Source organism: Trachemys scripta, chromosome 3 (assembly GCF_013100865.1).
Source record: "Trachemys scripta elegans isolate TJP31775 chromosome 3, CAS_Tse_1.0, whole genome shotgun sequence".
In the NCBI taxonomy this organism is placed as follows: Eukaryota; Metazoa; Chordata; order Testudines; family Emydidae; genus Trachemys; species Trachemys scripta.
The window spans coordinates 162,876,962-162,900,845 of record NC_048300.1 but is presented as its reverse complement, the minus strand read 5'-3'; the positions used below and the strand labels follow the sequence as shown (position 1 = coordinate 162,900,845).

General features: G+C 41.1%; 1 protein-coding gene across 1 annotated transcript in view; it reads right to left on the bottom strand.

The window, feature by feature from the left end:
- Positions 1 to 23,884, bottom strand: part of LOC117875514 (CUB and sushi domain-containing protein 1-like) — a 1,845,931-nt gene that overhangs the window by 148,877 nt on the left and 1,673,170 nt on the right. Inside the window, exons 45-47 of the mRNA XM_034766897.1 lie at positions 22,929 to 23,117; positions 21,102 to 21,248; positions 12,392 to 12,580 (exon numbers count right to left, since the gene is read on the bottom strand). Coding sequence (XP_034622788.1) covers positions 12,392 to 12,580; positions 21,102 to 21,248; positions 22,929 to 23,117 — 525 coding nt within the window. The remainder of the gene's footprint in view (positions 1 to 12,391; positions 12,581 to 21,101; positions 21,249 to 22,928; positions 23,118 to 23,884) is intronic.

Sequence of the window (23,884 nt, the reverse complement as noted above, 5' to 3'; positions counted from 1 at the left end):
TACTTCCAAGGGAATAGTATGCACATTTCAGCTTGTTTGATTCAACTGAGTTTTAGCTGCAATATAACAACACAACACTGTAACCTATTTACAGTAAAAACAAATATAAATTTATTTACAAAAGGAAAGAATTATGAGATAGTGAGCCCAGCATATGGTATCTAACAATACCTGCTAACACAGGATTTTCCAGATAAGGTAAATTTCTGGAAATACCTATGTCAGAAGCCTTTACCAGTGATCCCTGAGTCAATATAGCCCTTCTGCAGTTATCAAAGACTGCCCAGACAACTAATCACTCCCAGTGATTTTAGCAAAGAGAATTGTAGAAGTAGGAACTTTTTTGTGGGGCTTTGTTTTAACATGCTTCACACTCCACAGGGGCTAACTCCTGGGTGCTTGAATAACTTGGTAAACTGGGAAAGATTTTTCCTTTGCCCTATGCTGGCATTTAAAATAAAATAACAAGTTATTTCTTATTTCTTCTTCAAGTTTTATTTCTTTAGAAAGATTTAGTCTTTTTAAAACAGCAACTTGAAGTATAAAACAGCACAATAGTTACATTAAGCCCCTTTAATTAAGGATTACATAGGAAACCAAATCCACATATGTATAGAATCACCTTCTTGCTCTGGTCCAGACACTGATATATCACTCTATGATAAATATAACATAGAAATTAAATGTAAGTTTAAGTGTTATATTTATAAATATTAAACAGTACGGGATGAGCTTTGATGATAAACTAGGGTTGAAAAAGAAAAACTCTGGCCCATATGTACTTGCTCAATTGTAGGAAGCAATGCAACATTTTAACATAAAGAATTTTGCCACTGCATGTCTTCTTCTTTGGACCGTGGACTTTTATTTAAATTTTATAAAATCAATATTTGCCAAAAGAATAAAAGGCCAGCCTTTACCGGAAGCCTACTGAACACAAGTGAGAAAAAAATCAATTTAATTAATGGTATAATTTACCTGCTTCAGTGTAAATAATTAATTTCACAACGCACTGTTACAGTACAATAAACATAACTCTACAAAGTTGTTTTCATTATTTCAAAGCTGTCACATCTGATGCATTTAAATTAAATACAACATAGTGTTTGGAATTTGATTACAATGAGACAAACTAGGCAATATGAAATGATAGATGTGGTTCATGTTCTTGGTTAGTGTTTTTTTATTGTGTTTGCTCCCATCTGGAATATGCCAAATTGCACATGCAAGTAGAACTGAAATAATGTGATAAAATAAACTGCTTCCTTAAAAAATAAAGTCAATGTGAATTTTACAAACAGACTAACACTAAATTTCCTACCATTTGAAAATAACTTGACAGCTGGGGAGCCTTTGCTTATATTTTTAAATAGGTAGAAAGTTGAAATCCCATCCTGTTTTTCTACCCCCTTAAAACTACCAAGCTCTCCCCATTCCCAGTTGCAATTACTGTGTTTTTTGTTTTCTGTTGGTAGCAGGATCTTGTCAACATTTTGCTCCCCCTCCCACAAACCCTCTCTTTCAATTATTTTCTGTCATGATAGAACAAACCTTGGCATGGCTCCTGAAGGGTTTACTTTGGGATGCAACTGGATTAATTCTAATTTTCTGGCAACGTTTTGATTGTTTTATCTTTTTTTTTTCTGGGAGTAAGATATCAATTTCTGATTTAAGCCTGCACATGGTTAACTGTCTAAAAGTAAAAAAATCAGGGTTCAAATTTTAAAAATATTATATGTAGGCCTAACTTTGTTCTTCCTTTAATCAGTAGAAATCTGGGTATAATCCTAAATTCAGAACTCTTTCTATGGAATGAAAGAACAGAATTTGGATCTCTGTAACTTGAACAATAAATGAATGAATCTGCTGCATTCATTTTATCAGGAAAATAGCTCTGTCAGCAGACAGTGCTTTGTACTTTGGCTTGATGATAATATTGCAGGAGACTACTTAAAATCCAGGAATTCTAACATCCCCCTATTATTTGCATGATATACTGCAGAATAAAAGGTGTGTAATATTCCATTTTACCTTTCAAGTGCTTAAGCTGCACCAAACAGATCTGTTTGTTATACTAGCCTCAGCATGTTGCACAGAATATTGCACCTGCTGCACCCTGATCTCAGTGTCTGCATCTGTTCCTCTCTTCTCACTCCCCTTTCACCATTTTCATTCCGCCTAAACATTACACCTAGTCCCCTCTTAGTTTTCTTCTCCCACTCATATAGGAGCACTGTTGCTGATCTGTATATTCCTTAGGTTGCTAAGCTACTGCTGCTGCAGTAATTGCTAATGATAGCAGTACCTTCTGGTGCTACTTCAGTTACAGTCCATCTGTCTATTTGTTACTCATCTCTCGCTACAGATAATACTATAGTGGAAAGTGGTATTCCTGCTGCTACTGTTTGTCTGATTATGGTAATAGCTTTTAGACCAATAGTGTCCAAACAAAACATGTCAGCACTCATTGGCTTGAATAAAGTAACAACAGCAAATACACAGTGACTTTCTGGAGCAAGCTTTGATGAAGAGAGCTAACTAAAATGACATTTGGTCATTTAACAGCTGAGAGTAGTCAATGCTGTTAAACACATAAGTGCACTGAAGCTGTTCTCAGCTTCCCACGTGCTTGCTAAAATGACTAAGAACAGACTAAGAAAATTGCCCAATTCAATGAATGGGTCCAGACATTTCTCAGCTCAATGATTAGAAGAAACTTACAGCCTGTGCCACCAACATGTACTTTGTACTTATGTATGAACACTTCCAGCTGGGTTATGAGCATTCAGAGCGTGAATAATGAATAGTTCTTTAACCTTAATTGTCGTCATTGTTCTTGTATTGCGGCAAGATATATTTCTTCCGAAGAGCCTATAATCAGCACAAGCTGAAAAGCCTATTTACTGCCTAGAAAGTAGGATGCAACTTCAATTGCTCATAAATGTTCCCCCTCAAAAATATTCTTCTATTTCTACAGTAAAGCTTTTCCTCTTCTTAAAAAAAAAAATAACAAAAAAATCCTTTAGGATTCCCGAATCTATTCACATATACTGTGTGTGAACACACTACATAAAAACACAGATACTTCAATGATATATACCATAGCAATTCTTATACATAAATAAAACACACACACAGTATTTTGATTGACATGTTACTTTAACAAGTTCTTCCCTGGTGTAACTCCACATAATTTAATGAAGTTAAAGCAGATAATTTGATCTATTACTGAATATTTATAAATACAGATCATATATCTTTTCACACGGTCAGGTTAGTTGTATCTGAAAAAGCTCACTAATATTCTATTGTTGATTCTCACCCTACTTCTAACCAAACATTATTTTAAAAAAAGTTTATTTTGTTTTAAGTAAAAATCATTCTATTCCCATGTACTTCAACCTCCTTTCTACCAGGGGACTGTCAGGTATTGCCAGCAGCGGCTCCAGGCACCAACGCACCGAGCGTGTACCTGGGGCGGAAAGCCGCGGGGGGCGCCCTGCCAATCCCTGTGAGGGCGGCAGTCAGGCAGCCTTCGGCGCCATGCCTGCAGGAGGTCTGCCGGTCTCGCAGATTTGGCGACAATTCGGTGGCGGGTACACCGAAGCCGCGGGACCAGGGACCTCCCGCAGGCACGGCACCAAAGGCCGCCTGCCTGCCGTGCTTGTGGCAGCAAAAAAGCTAGAGCCGCCCTTGGATATTGCCAGACTACTAAGTGTGATAGTGTTTCTTATCAAAAGAGCCTCTGTGTAGCCCAGCAGGCAATAAGATGACCACCTTGCCAGAAAGTCTGTTTTATAATCAGACATTATTATAGGCCTGTGGAATTATATACCCTGCTTAATCCGAGCATGTAGTGAGTGCTTTCACATGGCAAGGAGGATTTTGCTTGCCTTTATAGAAGTTTATCAGAAAAGTTACTACATGTTTTTATTTTTTTTGGTTTTTAAAAATGGCCTATCAGAAGAGCTCTAAAACCAAATAATACAAAAATGAATATTAAAAACATTAAAGAAAGTAGCCACATGCTCAGCACCCAGAAAAGAAAGGTTCCCTACAAGAACCTCTCAGAAAAAGCCTGGTTAACAGATACGCTTTGTCTTGAAGGTTCACTAATTTAGGTTGTGTTGAGCTAGTGGGGATGTACAGTACAGTTGAGGGCCTCTGGTTAAAATGCCCTGCCAGCAGCCTTCTCATCTTAAAAACAGGTAATCTGTAGCTAACCTCAACTCTCACAGTAGTCCGCAAGAAGAGATATAGACTTGTAAGTAGCTACTATAGGAATCAAACTATATATGAATGGTAACATCCTTATTATTATTTACTATATGTATTACCACCGACCCTAAGAGGTCCTGTCATGAGCCAGGAGCCATTGTGCTACGCATTGTACAAACACAGCACAAAAGGACAATCCCTGGCCCAGTGAGCTGACAAGCTAAGTAAAAGACAAAAGACAACAGATGGTACAGACAGAGCAACATTTTTAAAACTATAACTTGGCCAAATTACAAAACAACAAATTTCAAGGGACAATAAAAGGAACCTTTCCACTCTAAGGATTATCTCCCTGACAAATTTCAGCTTTCTGCTCCTTCTGCTTTAGTGTAAAACATTACGATTTTTTTTTAAGAACTGGAAAAATTGTATTTCTCTCTCCTCATATCCCAAAATATCTGAACTTTTTTTTTTTTTTTTGGTAAAAAATACTTTTCACAAATATTAACCTTGGGTATAGCCCAGTCCTGCAACATTTTAACCTCCCAAAAATAAAGTTATAATCCAATGAGAAAGTGGGGTTTAATGGGGCACAGAAGCCTCCATGCAAGACCAGAAAGTGTTAATAGACTAGTGACTGTCAGACAAATTGAGACACCTGGAGCAGAGGCAGGAATCCTGTTCAGTTGAAGGGGAGCAATTAGAGATAAGAGAGACTGGCTGTACACTAGGGCCGGGGAAGACTGTTGCCTAGCAGATCTCTTAGAAGAATGGGAAAAGTTTAACTTGCTTCATGTTTGTTTTGGACTTTGAGTACCCCAGAAGGGATAGAACTATATGTAACCTAGCCAGAGGGCTAAGTCTCTGCAACCTCAGGGAGGGTGGGTGAAGCAGCAGAAGACCAGCTGGAAAACTGAAGCTGAGTGGCTGCTGCACTGCCCAATGTCACAAGGATGTGCTATAATATGAGGTATAATGAAAATGTTTCAGCAACTTTAACTATAGCTGTTGTTATTTGCTCCATTTACAATTATTTTGAATGCACTGTGGCTCATGCTTGTCTGTTGCTTTGAAAGTAACAGTAATAACAATAAATTGTTATTTTTTTTGGAACATAGTCAAGTTCCTTATACAGCATGTTGAACATTATTAGGTGAGTCTCAACTTGAAAAGACTGGAAATGGAAATACCATTGACCCTAACAGCATAACCTAAATTAGAGATATGTTTATATTAAAATTGAAACTTTTGCACTGATGATGTGATGTTCGTCCATCATTATCGATGAAGACCTCAACAAGTCATTCTTTCGATGACCAGGCGCTGTGCGTCCGAAGATGACTGATCAGTCCAATTCGGGCATGGAACGTCCTATCACATGTCGGGCAGACATGTAATGGCACTGTCGATGATGTACGAGCAGCTCTGGACTTGCGCAGCTCACGCTTTTTTTCAGCCTCAGCAATACGCCTCGCCTCAGAGGTATTACTGCCTGTGTGAATGAGGCTGCGCCATGCTGGACGGTTCAGTACGAAGGTTTCCCATGTGGCGGTGTTGTACGGAGCGTGGGGAGCTGGCTGGTGCATGACCTCAGTCTTCTTGATGTTAATAGTGAGACCGAAGTTGTTGCATGCAGTTGAAAACTTGTCCATACTGGCTTGCATTTCTGGCTCTGTACTAGCATTCAGAGCACAATTATTGGCAAAGAGAAAGTCTCGAAGTACAGTTTCCTTCACCTTGGTGATGGCACGCAGTCGCCTCAGATTGAATAGTTTCCCATCAGTTCTATACTTCAGGCCTACTCCTTCAGTGCAGTGTTGAAAGGCATCAGTCAAAGTGGCAGAGAATATCATACTGAACAAAGTGGGTGCTAAAACACACCCTTGCTTGACGCCGTTGGTGACTGGGAAGGCCTCAGATGTTTCACCGTCATCCAGGACACGAGCCATCATACCGTAATGAAATTGACGTATCATTCGTATAAATCTGTCTGAACAGCCAAATTTCGACATGATCCTCCACAGGCCCTGACTACTGACAGAGTCAAATGCTTTCGTGAGGTCCACAAAAGTTGTGTAGAGTTCACGATTCTGCTCTTGACATTTCTCCTGTAGCTGATGCACAGTGAAGATCATGTCAATAGTCCCACGTCCCTCGCAGAAGCCACACTGTGATTCTGGCAGTAAGCACTTCTCCAGGTAAGTGATCAATCGATTCAACAGAACCTGTGCAAGAACTTTCCCCGCTGTAGAAAGCAGCGAGATTCCACGGTGATTATCGCATACCTGGCGATTGCCCTTCCTCTTATAGAGGTGCAAGATGGACGCGTCTCTATATTCTTGTGGAATGGTTCCCTGCTTCCAAAAGGACTGAAACAGCTCAGTGAGTTTCCGTAGGAGCACGGGTCCACCGACTTTGTACACCTCTGCTGGTATGGCATCTGACCATGGGGCTTTGCCACTTGACAGTTGATTGATAGCTTTCTTCACTTCGTCCTCTTCTGGTGAAGCGTCCATGGAGTCATTGACTGCAACCTGGGGCATCTTGTCAATGGCTTCATCATTGATGACTGAGGGGTGATTGAGAATTGCTTCAAAGTGTTCAGCCCATCTCTGGAGAATCTGCGTCTTCTCTGTAAGGAGCTCAGTACCATCAGAGTTCAGGAGGGGAAAGCTCCCAGAAGACTGGACCATAGAGTGTATTGAGGGCTTCATAAAACCGCTTATAGTCATTCCTGTCCACATATGCCTGTATTTCATCTGCTTTGGCGCTCAGCCACAAGTCCCGCATTTTGCACAGTTGGTTCTGTACTGTTCTGCGAGCGTTGATAAAGGCAGTCTTCTTTGCCGCTGAAGATGGATCATTTTGATATGCACGATGCAGGCAGTGCTTCTCAGCAAGTAAGACCTGGATTTCTGCATCATTTTCGTCAAACCAGTCTTGCCGCCTGCATGTGGAGGGCCCCAATACTTTCAATGCAGCTATATGGACAGTGTTGCGGAATCGCTCCCAGTCTTTCTCAGCGGAATCCTCAATACGAAGATCAGCAAGCTCATTCTTTAGGTCTTCCGCTAGATTTTCAGTGATGCGGCTGTTCTTCAGCTTCGACACGTTGATCCTTTTGAGAGCCTTACAGCCTTGTGGTCGTCTCTTCGGCACGATACGGAGCTTCATTTTGGATACTATGAGCCTATGATCCATCCAACAGTCAGCACCACACATAGCTTTTGTAACCCTGAAAACTTGTCTATCCCTTCTTCTGACGATGACATAATTGACCAAATGCCAGTGCTTGGAACGGGGATGCATCCACGAAGTCCTGTTACGGGCAGGAAGGCGGAAGACTGTATTGCTAATCAGAAGGTCATGTGCTGCACAGGTTTTCAGCAGTAACAGGCCATTGCTGGTACACTTTCCCACTCCATTTTTCCCGATGACTCCTTCCCAGGCTGCGGCATCGCATCCGACTCTTGCGTTAAAATCACCAAGCAGAATCGGCTTGTCTGTGCGGTGCACTGACGATAGCAGAGTATCTAGTTCTTCGTAGAATTTATTCTTCATATCCTCTGGGTTGGTCATTGTAGGAGCATATGCGCTGATCAAAGTAGCTTGTTTTCCTTTTTGAAATGGAAGCTGCATTGTCATGAGCCGGTCATTCATACCCTTGGGGGAACTGGCAAGTTTCCGAACAAGATGATTCTTGATGGCGAAACCAACTCCAGATTCGCGACGCTCATCACTGCTGCGGCCACTCCAGAAGAATGTATAGCCACCGCCTGACTTGGACAGCTGTCCTTCATTAGCAACGCGAGTTTTGCTAGGGGCTGCAATGTCAATGTTGTAGCTTGCGAGCTCTCTAGCGACAAGTGCTGTTCTTCTCTCCGGTCTGTCTGCCGTGATGTTGTCCAGTAACGTGCGCACATTCCATGTGCCAATAGTGATCGGTGTCACTCTAAATTTTGTTTTTGTTTTTGTTCAACCGCTTTTGTGGGATCCCCGCCAGCTGCGGTATGCTGGCCAGGGTAAGGTGACGCAGGCAATGTTTAGGGCACCTTTTCTAGCCCCCTCCTCATTCTATGGAGGTGAGCAGTGCAATCCTGAACAGGGCTGCTCAGTCGGTCAAGAAGATGCCGAGCTCCACTGCTGCTTCAGTCAGTGAGGAACGACCATTATGCCTGAGCCGCCAATGTGCAGGTCCGTGGCTACAGCTCCCAGTGTATCCACACCTGCTGCTTTGTCGCTCGCCCATTGCCACAGGACTTGATATGATGTAATATATGATATGATATGACGTCGAGACTTGCGCGTGAATTGGATTAAAGTGAGGGAGAGTTGCGCAATGTCAGCCTCACTCTCTCTTCCCAGTTCCTATCTGTATCCAGTGGCAGGACAGAAGTCGAGACAGCTGGAGATAAGGCAGGGCGCAGTGGATGACCAGGACGCCTACATGTCTTGTGCTCTTAAGCGTTCCACAACGCTTGCTGTCACCGCCTTCCTGACCATTGAACCAGGTTGAACCAGGTTGCCTCAGTCAGCCGGATCCAGCCTTTGCATGCAATGGGTAGACAGGCCCTAACTCACTGAGAGTCTCATACTCATCGGCTACCCTCACCTGGTTTAGCCCACCAGTCGAGACAGTCTCCAGGTTGTGGCTGCTGTCGCATGCTGACAGTTACTTGGAGCCACAGGTGAGAACTGGGTGTCAAGTGGGGACCAAAGTGGATGAGCTACTCCAAAGAGTATGACTGCTCCCCCATCAGAGGTACTACCCCTCCCTGACAGCCCCATACAGCCCCGAAACTTTTGCACTACACATACAGAAAAAGAACTACTTTTTTTAAACACAATCAAATTTGATTCCAAACATTATTTGCTGCATAAACATGTTGTTTAATTATAAATTAAGCCCTGTGGAATCAGTTTTACTGGTATTTCAGACCTAATTAAAGGACTTTTCTTTGCAAATATCCCATGCTGATATCTATAAACTGGTCCAAATATGTCTGGCTCTTACAAGTTTTCAAGGAGAACTTGTGTGTTTTCATGCAAGATAAATATGTTTCTCCAAAATTTCTGAAAAATATCTTCTTTACATATAAAATCTTATTGTAAATTTATATACCTTATTCTTATAAATTAATGTTGTGATAATTAATAATCATTATTAATGATAATTTAATATTCAATACAGACCCTACTGCACAGGATGGTATAGTCACAAGGACAGAGTTAATACATTTGTGCAATTTCATAGGTTTTGTTCCAAGTGTAGTTAGTTTTGAATTTCTGAGCTTTTATTGTGTTTTCTTCAGAACTGTGTTACTACAAACTTATTTACAATCTTAACTTCAGCTTTATTATTGTTAATTTCTTATATTTTTGGACCTGTTTTCCACTGGTATCCATTGCTTATGCATCATGTTCAAGCTGGTCTTCCTCACCTTCAAGCCCTATACGTATTCACTCCTATCTCCACATTATGTTCCCTTCCTCTCAGTTTCATACTCTATGTATCCTCCTGTGTATCTGCTCCCTTAATTTGCTTCTACTACTCTCTGTAAATTCTGCCATGCTGTCCGTCAGACCTAAGAACATGTTCCTTGATCCTGTGCAGCAAAGCAAAGAACCACTTTCCCCCTTCTCCTTCAAATCTGTTCCAATCAACGTATATACAATTACCTATTTTTAGGTATATTTTTCAAAGACATCTTGGGGAAAGCCAATTTCTCTCCACCATTGGTGGAGTAGTGTTCTAAATGTAGAAGAAAACTAGTAAACACTGAAGTTATGCTGCACTGAGAAGAGGGACAGGCTAAGGTGATGACAGGCCTTAGGGCATTCCCTAACTTTGTACATCTTGTATTTATAATCTTAATGTTCTTTTAACACAGTTTCTGTGTTCAGTTTCCTAGGTTTAAAAATAACTGAAAAACCCCAGAAACTCCATCAGATGGAACCATATTGACACCCACATGGTTCATCAGCAGGATTGGAATGGTTAGATTCACATACAGACCTCTGCCTCTTGAGCTAAAAGTAACTGATAACAGTAGTAGGCTGTCTTCCTCTATGTGGACAAGAGAGGGTGAGGAGACACAATCTGCCAGTGGTTTTCACAGATATTTGCTGATTCAGGAATCTTGGGTGCAGTTCCAGGTTCTGGAGGGGAATGTGATCTAGTAGCTATAGATCCTTCTGTCCCTCTGCCCTCCAGCCTGCCTTTCTCTGCATCCTGCCTCTTTCCTACCTATACCTGGATCCTCATCTCAGTCTCACCTCTCTTCACTCCCACGACACCTCTTAATCTCAGTGTCCATCTCCAGGCTCCTCCTCCTAGTCCCAGTCTCCTTGCCCAACCAGTCCTAGTCTCCACCTCCTTGCTCTTCAGCTTAGTCCCAGGCTTCTCCTTATCCTGACTTTCAGTCCCCCCAAACCAGGTCCCTCATATGACCTTAGACTGTCCCCGCTCCACTCCATGTCTCAGACTCCCTGCAGACTTCTTTTCCCAATCTCCAGTCCGTCCCCTAGCTTCTTGTCCAGCCTCAGTCTCCTTTCTCTCAGTAGCTCCTACTCTCAGTCACTTTTCCCAGCCAGCCCCAGTCTCCATCTCTATCTGCCAGTCTCTCCCCATTACTCCTTGCCCCCAGTTCCAGTCTCTCTCTCTCTCTCTCTCTCTCTCTCTCTCTCTCACACACACACACACACACACACACACACACACACACACACACACACACACAGTGGAGATGATTCAGAAGTGAGCTATGTAATACATGGAGATATAGCTATCTCATAGAACTGAAAGGTCATCAAGTCCAGCCCCCTGACTTCACTAGCAGGACCAAGTGTCCTAGGATAGGTCCCACGTAGGTCTACTCCAAGTTCCTGTTTGTATGGTGGGAGTTCTGAACATTGTACTGGATCAGTTAAATGCTTAAAACATACAATTGCAGCCTGCTGTCCCATGCACCTGTAGTTCATTCTCTTGCATGTAGTGATCAGTATAATTATGCTTGGAGATTTGAACCTTTTGGATTTAACCATGTTACTGAGTTCTCTAGATTTATTTTCCATTTGCTATATAACAATATAGCATCACAGCCTTCAAGTTTTTGTCCCCATTTAGGCACATAGTAGGGTGACTATATTTCCCTGTGCTGAATACCTGGTAAAATTACTTGTATTCAAGTGAGTTCAATGGCAATCTATCAGAACTATGCAGTACAAACGTTCAAATTAACATCAAGTTGACTGAGCCCCTGTTAAAAGGAAATACTGCATAGTCGGATTCTTTCTATTTACCTTCTTATTTTTAAAGCTTTAGGGTTCACACAGGAAGGGGTGACACACACCCCTACCCTCCCACCCACCATGTTGTTTTTCCCAGGCCAGAGGGTCTTGGGCTTTTCTAGGGCTCTGGCCCAGCCAGAGGCAGTGGGAGAAGGAACGAGCTTGCTGGCCAGGCTCCTGGTGAGCAGAACACTCTGACCAGGAGCTGATTCTCCCTACAGCGCTGGGAGTGGGACCCACCCTGGTGGGGGGGATATGGAGAAGCAGAAGGGCTGGGTAGGGGGCAAAGGGACAAAGAAGGGAGAGGACAACGAGATGGAGACCATGTAAAGAGCTGATGGGTGGACAGCAGAGGCAACATGTAACCGGCCTCCACCTGGTGCCTGCCCGCAACACCAGCCTCTACAGCTCGCAGAGCACAGCCAGTGCCGTTGGAAATGGGATGGGAGGTGGGGCCCTGCTTGCTGAGAGCTGGCACGCAGCGGGGGCTGCAGCTTTGCCCCATCACCAGCTTTGCACACCCACCCCGATTATCGGCTGGACCCCCCACTCACCGCTGGTGGGCAGGCGGCTGGCGAGCAGGGATCCAGCCAGCAGTAGGACCCGCCAGTACTGATGGGGTTGGGGAGACAGAAAATATGGGACAATTTGTCCATTTTTAAGAAAAAGTCAGGACACCTGCAGGAGGGCTTAAATAGGGGACTGTCTCTTCAAAAACAGGACATTTGGTCACCCTACACATAAGTAAATTTAAATACATGAGTAAGCCCACTGAGTTCATGGATAAGTATTTGCAAGGCTGTGCAAGACTGTGTTCTTATTTTGTAACAGATTTTTAGAGGTAAACGATGGAAACATATATAACAACAATACAATATCTTACCATGGCAGAGCGGGGCAGGAGAATCCCATTGATACAGGCCATTCTGAAGACGTCTACAAGTTGCATTACTATGGCCAATCATTCTATATCCAGGCTTGCAGTAATAGTGCACTTTACTTCCAGTTGAACCTGCTGTTTTATTTAAAGTTCCACCATTCTTTGGGACATTGTTTAAGCTGCAATAGGGAGCTATATACCAAAAACAATACAATTATAATTTTTAAAAGTTAGCAACCATATAAAAAATAACAATTAATCTTGCAATATTTACAAAATATGTTTGTGTAATTTAAAAATCTATAGTATGTTTTGAATTACTATCAGAATTTTCATTTTCATATATATATATATATAATGTAGAAATACCATGAGTTGGAGGAATATCATTTATATTCCACACATTCAGAACTCCTTTTATTGACAATACATTGTAAAAGCTATGAGAGAGAGCTTTGTTAATAACAAATAGTTTCCTCAGAACTTCACCTACTTCACATTTAGTGAATAAACTCTCTCATAGACTTGATTCATTTATATCTAGGTCAATAGTTATATAATTCACTATGCACAAAGGCCACATAGTTTTACATCTAGGCTGAAATTTCAACTTTGACTCCAGCCCCATCACTTCACTGGCTCACAATAACTTATGTAAGCTCTATGATTGGTAGGTCTTTCAGGTTTAGATCCAATCTCTCCCCTCCTATTGTTTTAAGGAAGGACTCAGACCCCCACCATGTTGTTTTTCCATCTTTTCCACCTTCCTAATACACATCTCGTTGAGGCCATCAACTACTCATCTGGCTGGCTTGGTGGCTATTCAGGATAGAATTAACTACATCTCCTGTTAAATATTGGAGCAAATTTCAACTACAATCAATTAATTGTTTAAATACATTTGTCTTCGGTTGAAACCTGCTACAGATGGTGACAGAGTTGTAGCCAGTTCTCTTCTGAGTATCAGCTAGAAGGAAGCTCAGGCAAGACACCAAGAGATGGACATAAGGAATACTAGTCAAGAAACATAGAAGCAGGAGCCAGATTTATGGCAAAATTACTCTCTTGGTGGGAGGAGAAATAACAAAATTTCCCAGATAAAAGTTTTTTCCACCCATTGCTGTACGGCATAGATTACAAGATCTCACAATTAGTATTGTTGTTTTGAACACTGTACTTCCGACTCACATTTGGCTGAAATACTGATGGGAGCTATATTCAGGGATATATATTAAATGCCTCCAATATTAATTGCTATGACTACATAGGAAGAATTCTAAAATTCAGTCCAATGAACAGGTTGTATTATTTTTATGTTATTAATATTTGTGATACAATCCCCTCCCCCTTCAATTTTCAATACCTAGGTATAGGGCTTTGTTTGGTTTTGCTTGGTTTTTTAGTTGAGTGAATGGTTAATAGTCATCTTTAAAACGGAAAGAGTCTTGCTCCTATCTTATATTATAGGTGTGCTCTCAGGTAAATCCTGGTCCAAAACGAAGGAGCAAATACCAGGGAGGGATAAGAGCTATTTAAGATAAAGGGCAATATCAGTACAAGAACAAATGGATATAAACTGGCTACGAATACATTTAGGCTGGAAATTAGAAGAAGGCTTCTGATTATCAGAAGAGTGAGGTTCTGGAGCAGCCTTCCAATAGTAGTTGTGGGGACAAACTTTACCAGTTTTCAGATGGAGTTTATTACATTTATAAAAGGGGTCTGTGATGGGATTAGTTGAGACAGCAGGGAATGAAACTCAGTGACCCAGGAAGTTCATTGAAGTCCTATATTCTGTTTTTTGTAAAAAGCAGACTTTTATAAAGCCTACGACCAATTCAAATTTTTCCCTGACTTTATTTTTAAATTCAATGGATATATTTTTTTCTTCGTACAACAAGCATGACCTATTGCTTTACACTGTTTGCAACTTCAGACATTTCAGTATTGCAGCTGACAAATTAAAGCTGACAAATATATTTTCATTGTCTAAACTGAGAGAATTGCAAAAGTAAAGTGAATTAAAATATGAAGAGGCTATTTAGTAATCTTTAAATAAAAATTGATAACTTAGATTAGGAAACTATATATTTTTTATCTGATGATGTTCCCATATCATTCAGATAGACTGAATGGGTCATTTCTTTAATAGAGAATCGGAATGCCTGGACCATGGAGTACGTTTGTGTACTCCTATATTCCATTTCATAACATAATACACAAAGCTTGTGATTTTATCAAAGGTAACTTGAAAAAACATTTACAACCTAATACTAAAGACACAGAAAGCATCAGCTTTTCTGGTTTCCATCCTCACATCATACCTAGTAAAATGCAGTATTCTAGTATGCTGAGCCCTCACCACACCACTATATCCAAGAGGAATTTTTGCTGTTATCTAAGAAGCCCTTATATGACACAAATGTAACTACAAATCCTTCCCCCATCTATTGTACTGATCTTAAAATATGTAGTAAATAATCTATTCCTCCCACTGTCTGGGATGTTCCTCTGTTATTTAGAGATGGGCTGAATCAAGAGGGCTTCAGTTTATTTTGAACAACCAAGTCCCAGATCAGGAGTGGTTCATGTCCAGGTTCTATTTCTGTACTAAACATCAGTGTTTTCTTGGGATGGGGAATTCTGGATAAAAGGTTTCAATTTTGTCATATCACTTATATAGGAAATCCAACTGTGGTTTTCATTTTGGAAAGAGATTATTTTTTCTAGTAGCTCTAGATTATCAATATAGATTTGCAGTCTGGGGAATGTAATGTGCTCTTGGCACAAAAGTGGGAGACTCCTTTCAAAGCAGTGGCCTTTGATGCTACGTGCATACACCCTTGTATAATTAAATGCAAGATTCAAAACAAGATTTCTAAGAAACCACAACCCTAATCCCAGCCCAGTAACTAGAATCCATATTAAAAACACTGAAGAAATGTGGATCAACACTGACATTCTGTTCAAAGAGTTATGGTCACTAGTAAAATATCTATTTTTTTCCCTTTGAGTGTTGTCAGTATAGAGGGAATGCTTGGGAGATGAAGTAGTGGTCATATCCCCCAAAGGAATGGAGTTGGATGCCAAATTAGGAAGCAAGGATGGCTCAGTAAAAGGTTCTGTTTTGGGCCAAACTGAATATCCTTTACAATCACAGTGACATTTGCTTACATACTTCAATTAAATGCATGAAATTACAGAAATACCCTTGATTTTCTAAAAAGGGAATTGACATTTAAAGAGGGACAATGAATATTACATTAATTTACTTTTCAAATAATTTAAGAAACAAAGGGATTATGTTTCTGAAGCAAGATGGTTAAAACTAAAGGCTTCAAGTGGTTCTAGGAAAGCCTTAAGCGGCATTTAGTTTTGAATCTCTCAAGGGAAGTTGAGAATGACAGCTGAGGTTTAATACCATTTTCATTTCAGTCAAAAAAGAATTGCAAAGTGATCTCGACAGTTTTGCAGCTCTAAGAAGAAACTATTACCTGTATGCTTGGATTATTTGTTTTATTTTTTCTGCATTGCAGGAGAATTTATTAGCATGTTCTTTTTCTCTACTTTTTAAAATATGGTCATATAAGGACAAACTATACTGAGGTGGCCAAACTTACTGATGCACCAAGCCACATATGGCAATCTTCAGAAGTTCGAGAGCCGGGGCATGCATGCCAGGGCTCGGGGCTTCATCCACATGGAAGGGGCCTGATGGGGCTTGGGGCTTCAGCCCCACTCCTGCTGAATCCCCGAGCTCCAGCAGGTGCACGTCACAGGGCTGAAGCCACCAAACCCCCCTCCCTGCTGGGCGGAAGCTCCTACTCCACCACCCTACTGCAAGGCAGAGGTCCTGAGCTCCCCTCCCCCACTCTGGTAGGTGGAGAATGAGGGGAGCTGTGGGGGGCTCCGCGAGCCACAGTTTAATGGTTAAAGAGCCACAATTTGGCCACTCCTGAAGTATAGAGGATGTGTTAGCCTTCCAAACAGCAACCTTAATGGGGCATAAAACAGGTGCGAAGTAGACATTTGAATTACATAAAATGAGAAAACCTACTGAAAATTTTTCTTTTTTCTGTTGTTGTTGTTGTTGTATTTATTACAGTAGCACCTATGAACCTATCATAGACCAGAGTCCCACTCTACTAGGCATTGTACAGACACATAACAAAAAAGATAATCCCTACCCCAAGGAACTAAAAGTCCAAGTATAAGCCAAGAGATGGATGAAACAAACAGGGAGACACAAGGCCCCAGCCTAGAGCCCGTACCCCACATTAGTTGGCATGTTTTGTTTTATTTGTTTAGTAATCTGCTTTGTTCTGTATGCTACCTCTTTAACCACTTAAAATCTCCCTTTTATAGTTAATAAACATTTCTTGATTATAATATAATCCAGTTTGTTCAATTCATAATTCAGGGGGGAGGGAGGGGTAAGAGGCTGTGCATACCTTTCTCCACATTGAGGGACGAGGCGGATTTCATAATATACCTTTGGGTCTGCACTCCAAGGGAGGTGGGCACCTGAATCCTGGGGCAACTCCCTTAAGTCTTCCCAGAGCTGATCTAAGTGTCTGTGTCATTCTGCAGTTGGGTGTGGCCCTGCCTGTGTGCATGCTGGAGGATGCTTAAGACTCTGGCTCAGCAAGACAGGTAAAAAGGGGGTCCACACTGGCAGAACAGGTGGGCTCAGTGGTATCTCAGCTCATCATGTGGCATCTTAATGGCGGGGGAGCAACCCGTCACATCTCTCACCAACAAAAGTTGGTTCAATAAAAGATATCACCTCACCCACCTTGTCTCAACCAGGAAAATGACTGCCTCACTTGTCATACTGCAATGCTCTATGACACATCACCAGTCAACCAATGCATGGACAGCAGCAGCATGGGAATACACTGGTCTGCATTTGCAAGATCATACATTTTCTGTCACGTAATATAATCTCTTGCTGGATCATTTAAAACATTTAGGCTGAGATTTTCAATGCTGCCCCAGGATTTAGATGCAAAATTCCCAAATAAAATTAATTTGAATTGAGTGTCAAAATCCCTTGGGTCATTTTGTAAATCCCAGCATCAGAGAAGGGGAGGGGTGGGGCGGGGGCAGGGTTGGGGCAGGGGTAGGGGCAGGGCAAAGGTCTTTGGGTTTGCACGATTAGACAGCTGGCAACCCTACTGGGCAGGCATGTGGAAGCCCTGCCATGCCGGAAGAGCGCGCACAGTAATGTAGGCAGCAGCTCACTGGGCACCAGCCAGCGTAGGCGCAGCACCGTCCAAATGTCAGGTGGACTGCGTCCACGCGGGCCCAGCTTGTGCGTGTCGGGGGGCCCATTCACACTTCTGCCCTGGGGCCCAGAATTGCTGTTGGCGGGCCTGGGCCAGGGGCAAGTAACTACTGCTATGCAGATCCTTCCTTCCTGTGCCCCTCGTTGTAGAGGAATCAGTGGGCTGAAGCAGCCTTTGGTGAATGTCAGCACAGCAGTTCTGAGGCTTGTTAAGTGATCACAGAATCATAGAAGAATAGGGTTGGAAGAGACCTCAGGAGGTCATGTAGTCCAACCCTTTGCTCAAAGAAGGACCAATCCCCAACTAAATCATCCTAGCCAGGCTTTGTCAAGCCAGCCCTTAAAAACCTCTAAGGATGGAAATTCCACCACCTTCCTAGGTAACCCACACCAGTGCTTCACCACCCTCCTAGTGAAATAGTTTTTCCTAATATCCAACCTAGACCTCCCCCGCTGCAACTTGAGACAATTGCTCCTTGTTCTTTCATCTGCCACCACTGAGAACAGCTGAGCTCTATCTTCTTTGGAACCCCCCTTCAGGTAATTGAAAGCTGCTATCAAATCCCGCCTCATTCTTCAATTCTGTAGACTAAATAAGCCCAGTTCTCTCAACCTATCCTCATAAGTCTTGTGCCCCAGCCCTCTAATCATTTTTGTTGCCCTCTGCTGAACTCTCTCCAATTGGTCCACATATTTTCTGTAGTGGGGGGCCCAAAACTGGACACAATACTCCAGATGTGGCTCCACCAGTGTCAAATAGAGGGGAATAATCACTTTCCTCGATCTGCTGGCAATGCTCCTACTAATGCAGCCCAAAATGCCATTAGCCTTCTTAGCAACAAGGGCACACTCTTGACTCATATCCAGTTTCTCATTTCTGTAATCCTCCCCAATAACCACCACTGAATAATAGCTATTCAGTACCCAGTCAGGGAAGGATTGCCCCACAGTTCAGATCTATATGACAAAAACCCTGTAGAGGAAAGTAGCAGCAGAGCTCATCCACTATTCACCCCATACCCATTAGTTAGTTCCATAGGTGACATGGTAATCTAACTACTGTGGCTTAGGATTCCTTCCCTCAGCCCTGTTATGTTTCAATACCTTTTAGGACAAGCACATCATTTTGTTCAGGATTTGTTCAACTAGTATTTTTGCTAATGTTATAATTCAATACCCCTTTATCTCATAACTCTGTGAATCATCATCTTGTAATTTACATCACGTTTTACATACAGTATATTCAGACAGCAAAGAACAGATACTTTTTTTCTTTCTCTCTCTGCCTCACTTTCTTGATCTGTAAAATTAGGATATTACTACTTACCCTCGTCAGTAAAGCACTGAGATCCTCAGATGAAATTACTATTGTGACCGAATGCACCCTGTATTCACACTCTACACACTATTGTAATTGTTGTACAAAATATGCCTTGTGAAGTATCATTTGAAAACTAATGACTCACTAGTCAATAATATCATGGTGAAGTGTATGTAGCAACATTATATGTAAAGTTACAAACATAAGCTGAAATTATGACTGAAGTGTGTTTACCAGACAAGTCTGGGATGGGGGTAAACCAGTTTCTTAAAGACAAAAGACAAGCTAACACTTCTAGCTAGGTGTCTTCAAAGCTGACTGGCAATCACCAATCAAAAAAAAACCACATGAAACCTCTTTCACCACAAGACTCCATATCTCTGTCCTAATAGCGGGAAGGAACTTTAGGGATAACCCTCGGAAAATGCATTTCAAAGGGTGACTGGATTGTCCGGCTATACTGAAAGAAGTATAGGAGACACCTGATATGGATTTAATCAGGCTGCAACTTTATTATTAGATGTCTGGGACTACCCAGCAGATTCAAGTGTACAGTACAGGTAACCCCATGTTTATTCTGTAATCACCCGGGGGGTTCCACCAGCTCCCCCTCTTTTCCAACCAAGTCCATCCAGCACATCTATTGGCAGAACCTTATCATACATGGGGGGCTTTTACCAGCTCCCCCTCTTTTTCCATCCAGGTCCCTCCAGCAAATCCATTGCCAGGATCTTATTATCCACCCCCTCCTCTCATAGGAGGGGTAAGGTAGGCTATCCAAAAGGGCGTTTGTCTCCCTGCCATTCCAACCATACGAGCCCCAAACCCCACACCGTTCCATTGCTTTAACTAGCACCTCCTTTTTAAGTCCTTTACCAGGCCATATATCTGGTCACTGGATGCCTTCCCTACAGAGTACATGTACTGGACATCTGCCACAAGGAGGCACCAGCAATTAGCTTGGCTGCCTAACCTTCCTAGACCCAGTTGACTTCTCATCTTCCAATGGCCTATTGTATAGCAGCCCAAAGCCTGCTGCGTGAAGAAAAGGGTTTCCAACGTCAGGGCTTGCACCTTTAAAGCCTTCCACCATTACATTCCCAGGGGGTGAGTCAGTGCTGCAAAGCAGACCACCATCCACCTTTTGGCAGCAGTTTGACCTTGTGCCATGCTCCCTCCTTCCCGCCATAAAGCACTACTGCATTCCTCCAGCGAGCCTGGACAATGTGCCCCTCCCCCCACACACACACTTTAGGTGTGGTGCGGTCATTATAAAATGAAGGCAAAAACAACACAGGTTCTCTCTCCCTCTCTCTCCTAAGAAGAGGAAGAAACTTTTTGAGGGGATCCTGATCAGATGATTTGGTCAGCCCTGTTGCTGGGAACCCCCACATGGGAAGGATTTTAGATCGAACTAGGTCTAGTTTGTTAAGTTTTAGGTACTATAAATCATTTAATCTTCACTTCTCTTATAACCATTTCTGACTTCAATGCCTTATACTGTCCAATTATCACTTAAAATCTCCTTTTTGTAGTTAAATAAACTTATTTTATTTTTAAACAAAACTAATTCAGTGTTATGTTTAAACTCAACTGTTTGGGTAACTCCAGTTAAGAATCAAACTGTTGAATATTGACCCCTTAACAAGGGCAATGGATATCTATTATCTGAGCTGTCCAGGTGAGGCTGGACAGTGCAGAACATCCTTTGTGTGGGAAAATTCAGAAATGGGAGTGTCTTGGAGTCACCGTGCAAATGGTAACCATGTCTGGTGGAAGCCAGAGTGTGACCAGAATGTTGCTGGCTGGATGCAGCTATACACAGACACTTGGTGTGAGCTGCATGCTGGATGGTTATTTATGAGGGGCCCAGGTTGGGAGCTACAGCAGAAAAGCATTGAGAGGCACCAAAGATTGCAGGGCAGGTGGTGATACAACCCCTTGCTAGTCTGGGCTGTACCCTGGAATGCGACAACTATATCATGCAAGATTTACTATTTTCAGAGAAGCAGTCAGTTACAGCCAACTAGATGTGAATATTTTAAGTCTTAATTACTTTGTATAAACAAAGTATAATTTAATCCAAGCATATAACAGTTACTAACCTGAGTAACGTATCTTGAATCCCTTCTTATTGGTTGCATGGTCAGTTGACCAGCGAAGATATAGCTGATTATTTCTGCTTGTGAAGTTTAGTTGTCCAGTATGATTTCCACTTAAAGAAACCAACAAAGGGTTTTGCCCAGAAGAACCTTTACAATCAGGAAAAGTGAATGTTAATTTAAAAAAAAATGTAGCTCTTCTGTAATGAGATACAGACTAGTGACAAAGACTTTTGAGCTAAGCTTGATGCCTCTAATACTCAAACTAGAGCTTTAATGAAAGAAAATGATCCCAAATCTTCCCTGGTACAACTCCACTGACTTCAGTGGAGTTAAACCAGAGATGAATTTAGTCAAAAGCGATTTTACATCACAAAAGATATGCTAGAAAATATGTCTAAGACTGGTGATTGGTAACTATATTAACTCTTCCCCTAGATTTAGTACCAATACTTGGATTCAATTAAAACTTAATGCATGAGTAAATAAGAAAGAATTACACCAGGAGCATTAAGCAATCTAAATAGTATTTTTTTTAAAAGAAAACAAACACATTGCTCAAGCCACTGGGGAAGTTCCAGGGAAAGCTGTGGCTGTTCTCTAATCTGGAAGATGTGTGCTGAGTAGTGAGGAAACAGGGAGAATCTTAATAGCTTTCCCCCACTAATTACTTCTTTGACCTCTCAGAGCCAGGGAAGCTTAAAGAGAGAAAACTGGCAATTTGAAAAGATTGCAAAATTTTGTTTTTATAATAAACCATTGTAGATTGCTAATGAATATTTTTATAACTGTAGATCTTAAAAGATCAATTGATAAAGGAAAAAAGAGTGTCCAAATTATATTTACAACAAGACACTTCAAACCATTTGATAATGATTAATATCCTTTTGGGTACCCTGGTAACATGATGAAAATATGCCCAAAGTGTACATTAATCAGTTGTACCATGCAGTCTTCTTGCTTAATAAGGGTAGACATGATAATAGTCTCCAAATACATAAAAGTATGTTATGATGTGGTTTTGGACCAGTTGCTCTCATTAGTCAATGACAACAGAATAAGTAGTAATCATCTTAAACTGCAGCAGGAAAAAATTAGTTTAGAAACGAGAGGAAAATGTTATGAGACCAGCCAATAGAATAAGGTAATAAAGGGCTGTGAAATCATCTTTACTAGATGTACTCAAGACTCGTGATACACATTCTGCTCCAATATAAAGAGAATGGACTGGATGTCTGATTACAGAGCACTTGGACAGTAAATAATTCTATGAATATAAACATATGGTATTTCAATCCAAGAGAATTGCCTCACCAGGAATGGCAACATTACAAAGATAACGTGCTAAATTCTGTGCTCAGATGCCCACATGTGATTTGCAAGAGTTGCATGTGATTTCTCAGCACAGGATTTGGCCCAAGAATAGTAAAACAGCTCTCTATCTAAACTATTATCTAAACTCAGGTGGCAATAATCTATGGTAAAATTTATGGGAATCGAATGGCACACTTTTTTTTTTTTCAAAAGCTAGGTTCATAATGAAACCATATAATCATTTATCAAATTTCTTTAAAGAGATATTAAACTGTCCACTCAGGTTTCCATTTTTTACATTAATCTAATAGGACTGGCCTAACAATTAATCAGCTGCTTTTTCAAAAATACTGTAATTGAAAACAACCCTGGGTACCAAAGTTTAGATGTGAAGCAGAATAGTCATTTGGACATTCCAAACATATCGTTGTCTGATGGCACCACATTCTGGAAATTGAGTTTGTCTCATATCTATATTCATTGTTTGCATTCAGATGATAGTTAAATAACTCTTACCATCAAATATTTCCAATTCATCAAACTGTTTTTCACTCTGAAACATTTCTACAAAAATAGAGATGTTATAGCTTGGTTCAACTTTAATAGTCCAGGAGCAGGTCTGAGAATTGGGGTAGTTGCCTGGGTAACCTGGACTGAGGATCACTCCAGATGATTCTGTACGGATTTCATTTGCTGGACATTGTGCTAAAAAAAAAGAAAGAAAAAGAAAAGGAAAAAAAAATGAATACACCTTTTGACTTTTTACAACATTTACTATGTTTCAGAGGTATAAATGAAGACTTCGGCATCATTTTTCAATTTTTGGTGTCTTTAAATCATATTGTACTTATGCACTAAATGTGGTGATCCTTCACTCAATGCAGCCAATGGTAAAACTCCCATTAACAGATAGAGGAACAGGACTGGATCTGAACTCAGCACTCCGATTTATAAAACAAGCTAATAATAAGAATATATAGAAGAAAGATCTCAAGACACTCCTTACCCCAATGAGTTTACAATCAATTAGACCATATGTACCCAAGTGCTGATGTGACCACCCACATGTGTAATGTTTATCATCCAGATGTGTGTACATGTGTTCTACTTAAACTCTTATATTTGAAAATTTGGCTTGTCCCTTCCAACTGAGTTCTGAAGAATCAAATATTCATTTCTTTTTTTCTTTTTTTTTGGAATGCAAAATTCAAGTCAGGTCAAATGATTACTATCCTAACATGCCCATTAGTCAAAAGAGATAAACTGGCAAGTCTAGCAATTTGTTGGCATGCAATGTTATTAAAGGAAATAAAGTGTAAATTCCTCAGACAATATATTTACCTTCAATTCAAGAGTAGTTTTATTCAGCCAAGTGTATATAATTCCCCCCCCGAGTTCTTTTAACTTTTAATTTTAAAGCATCACGTATGAGATTCACATATTTATCATCTCTTATAGATGACAAAGAATTA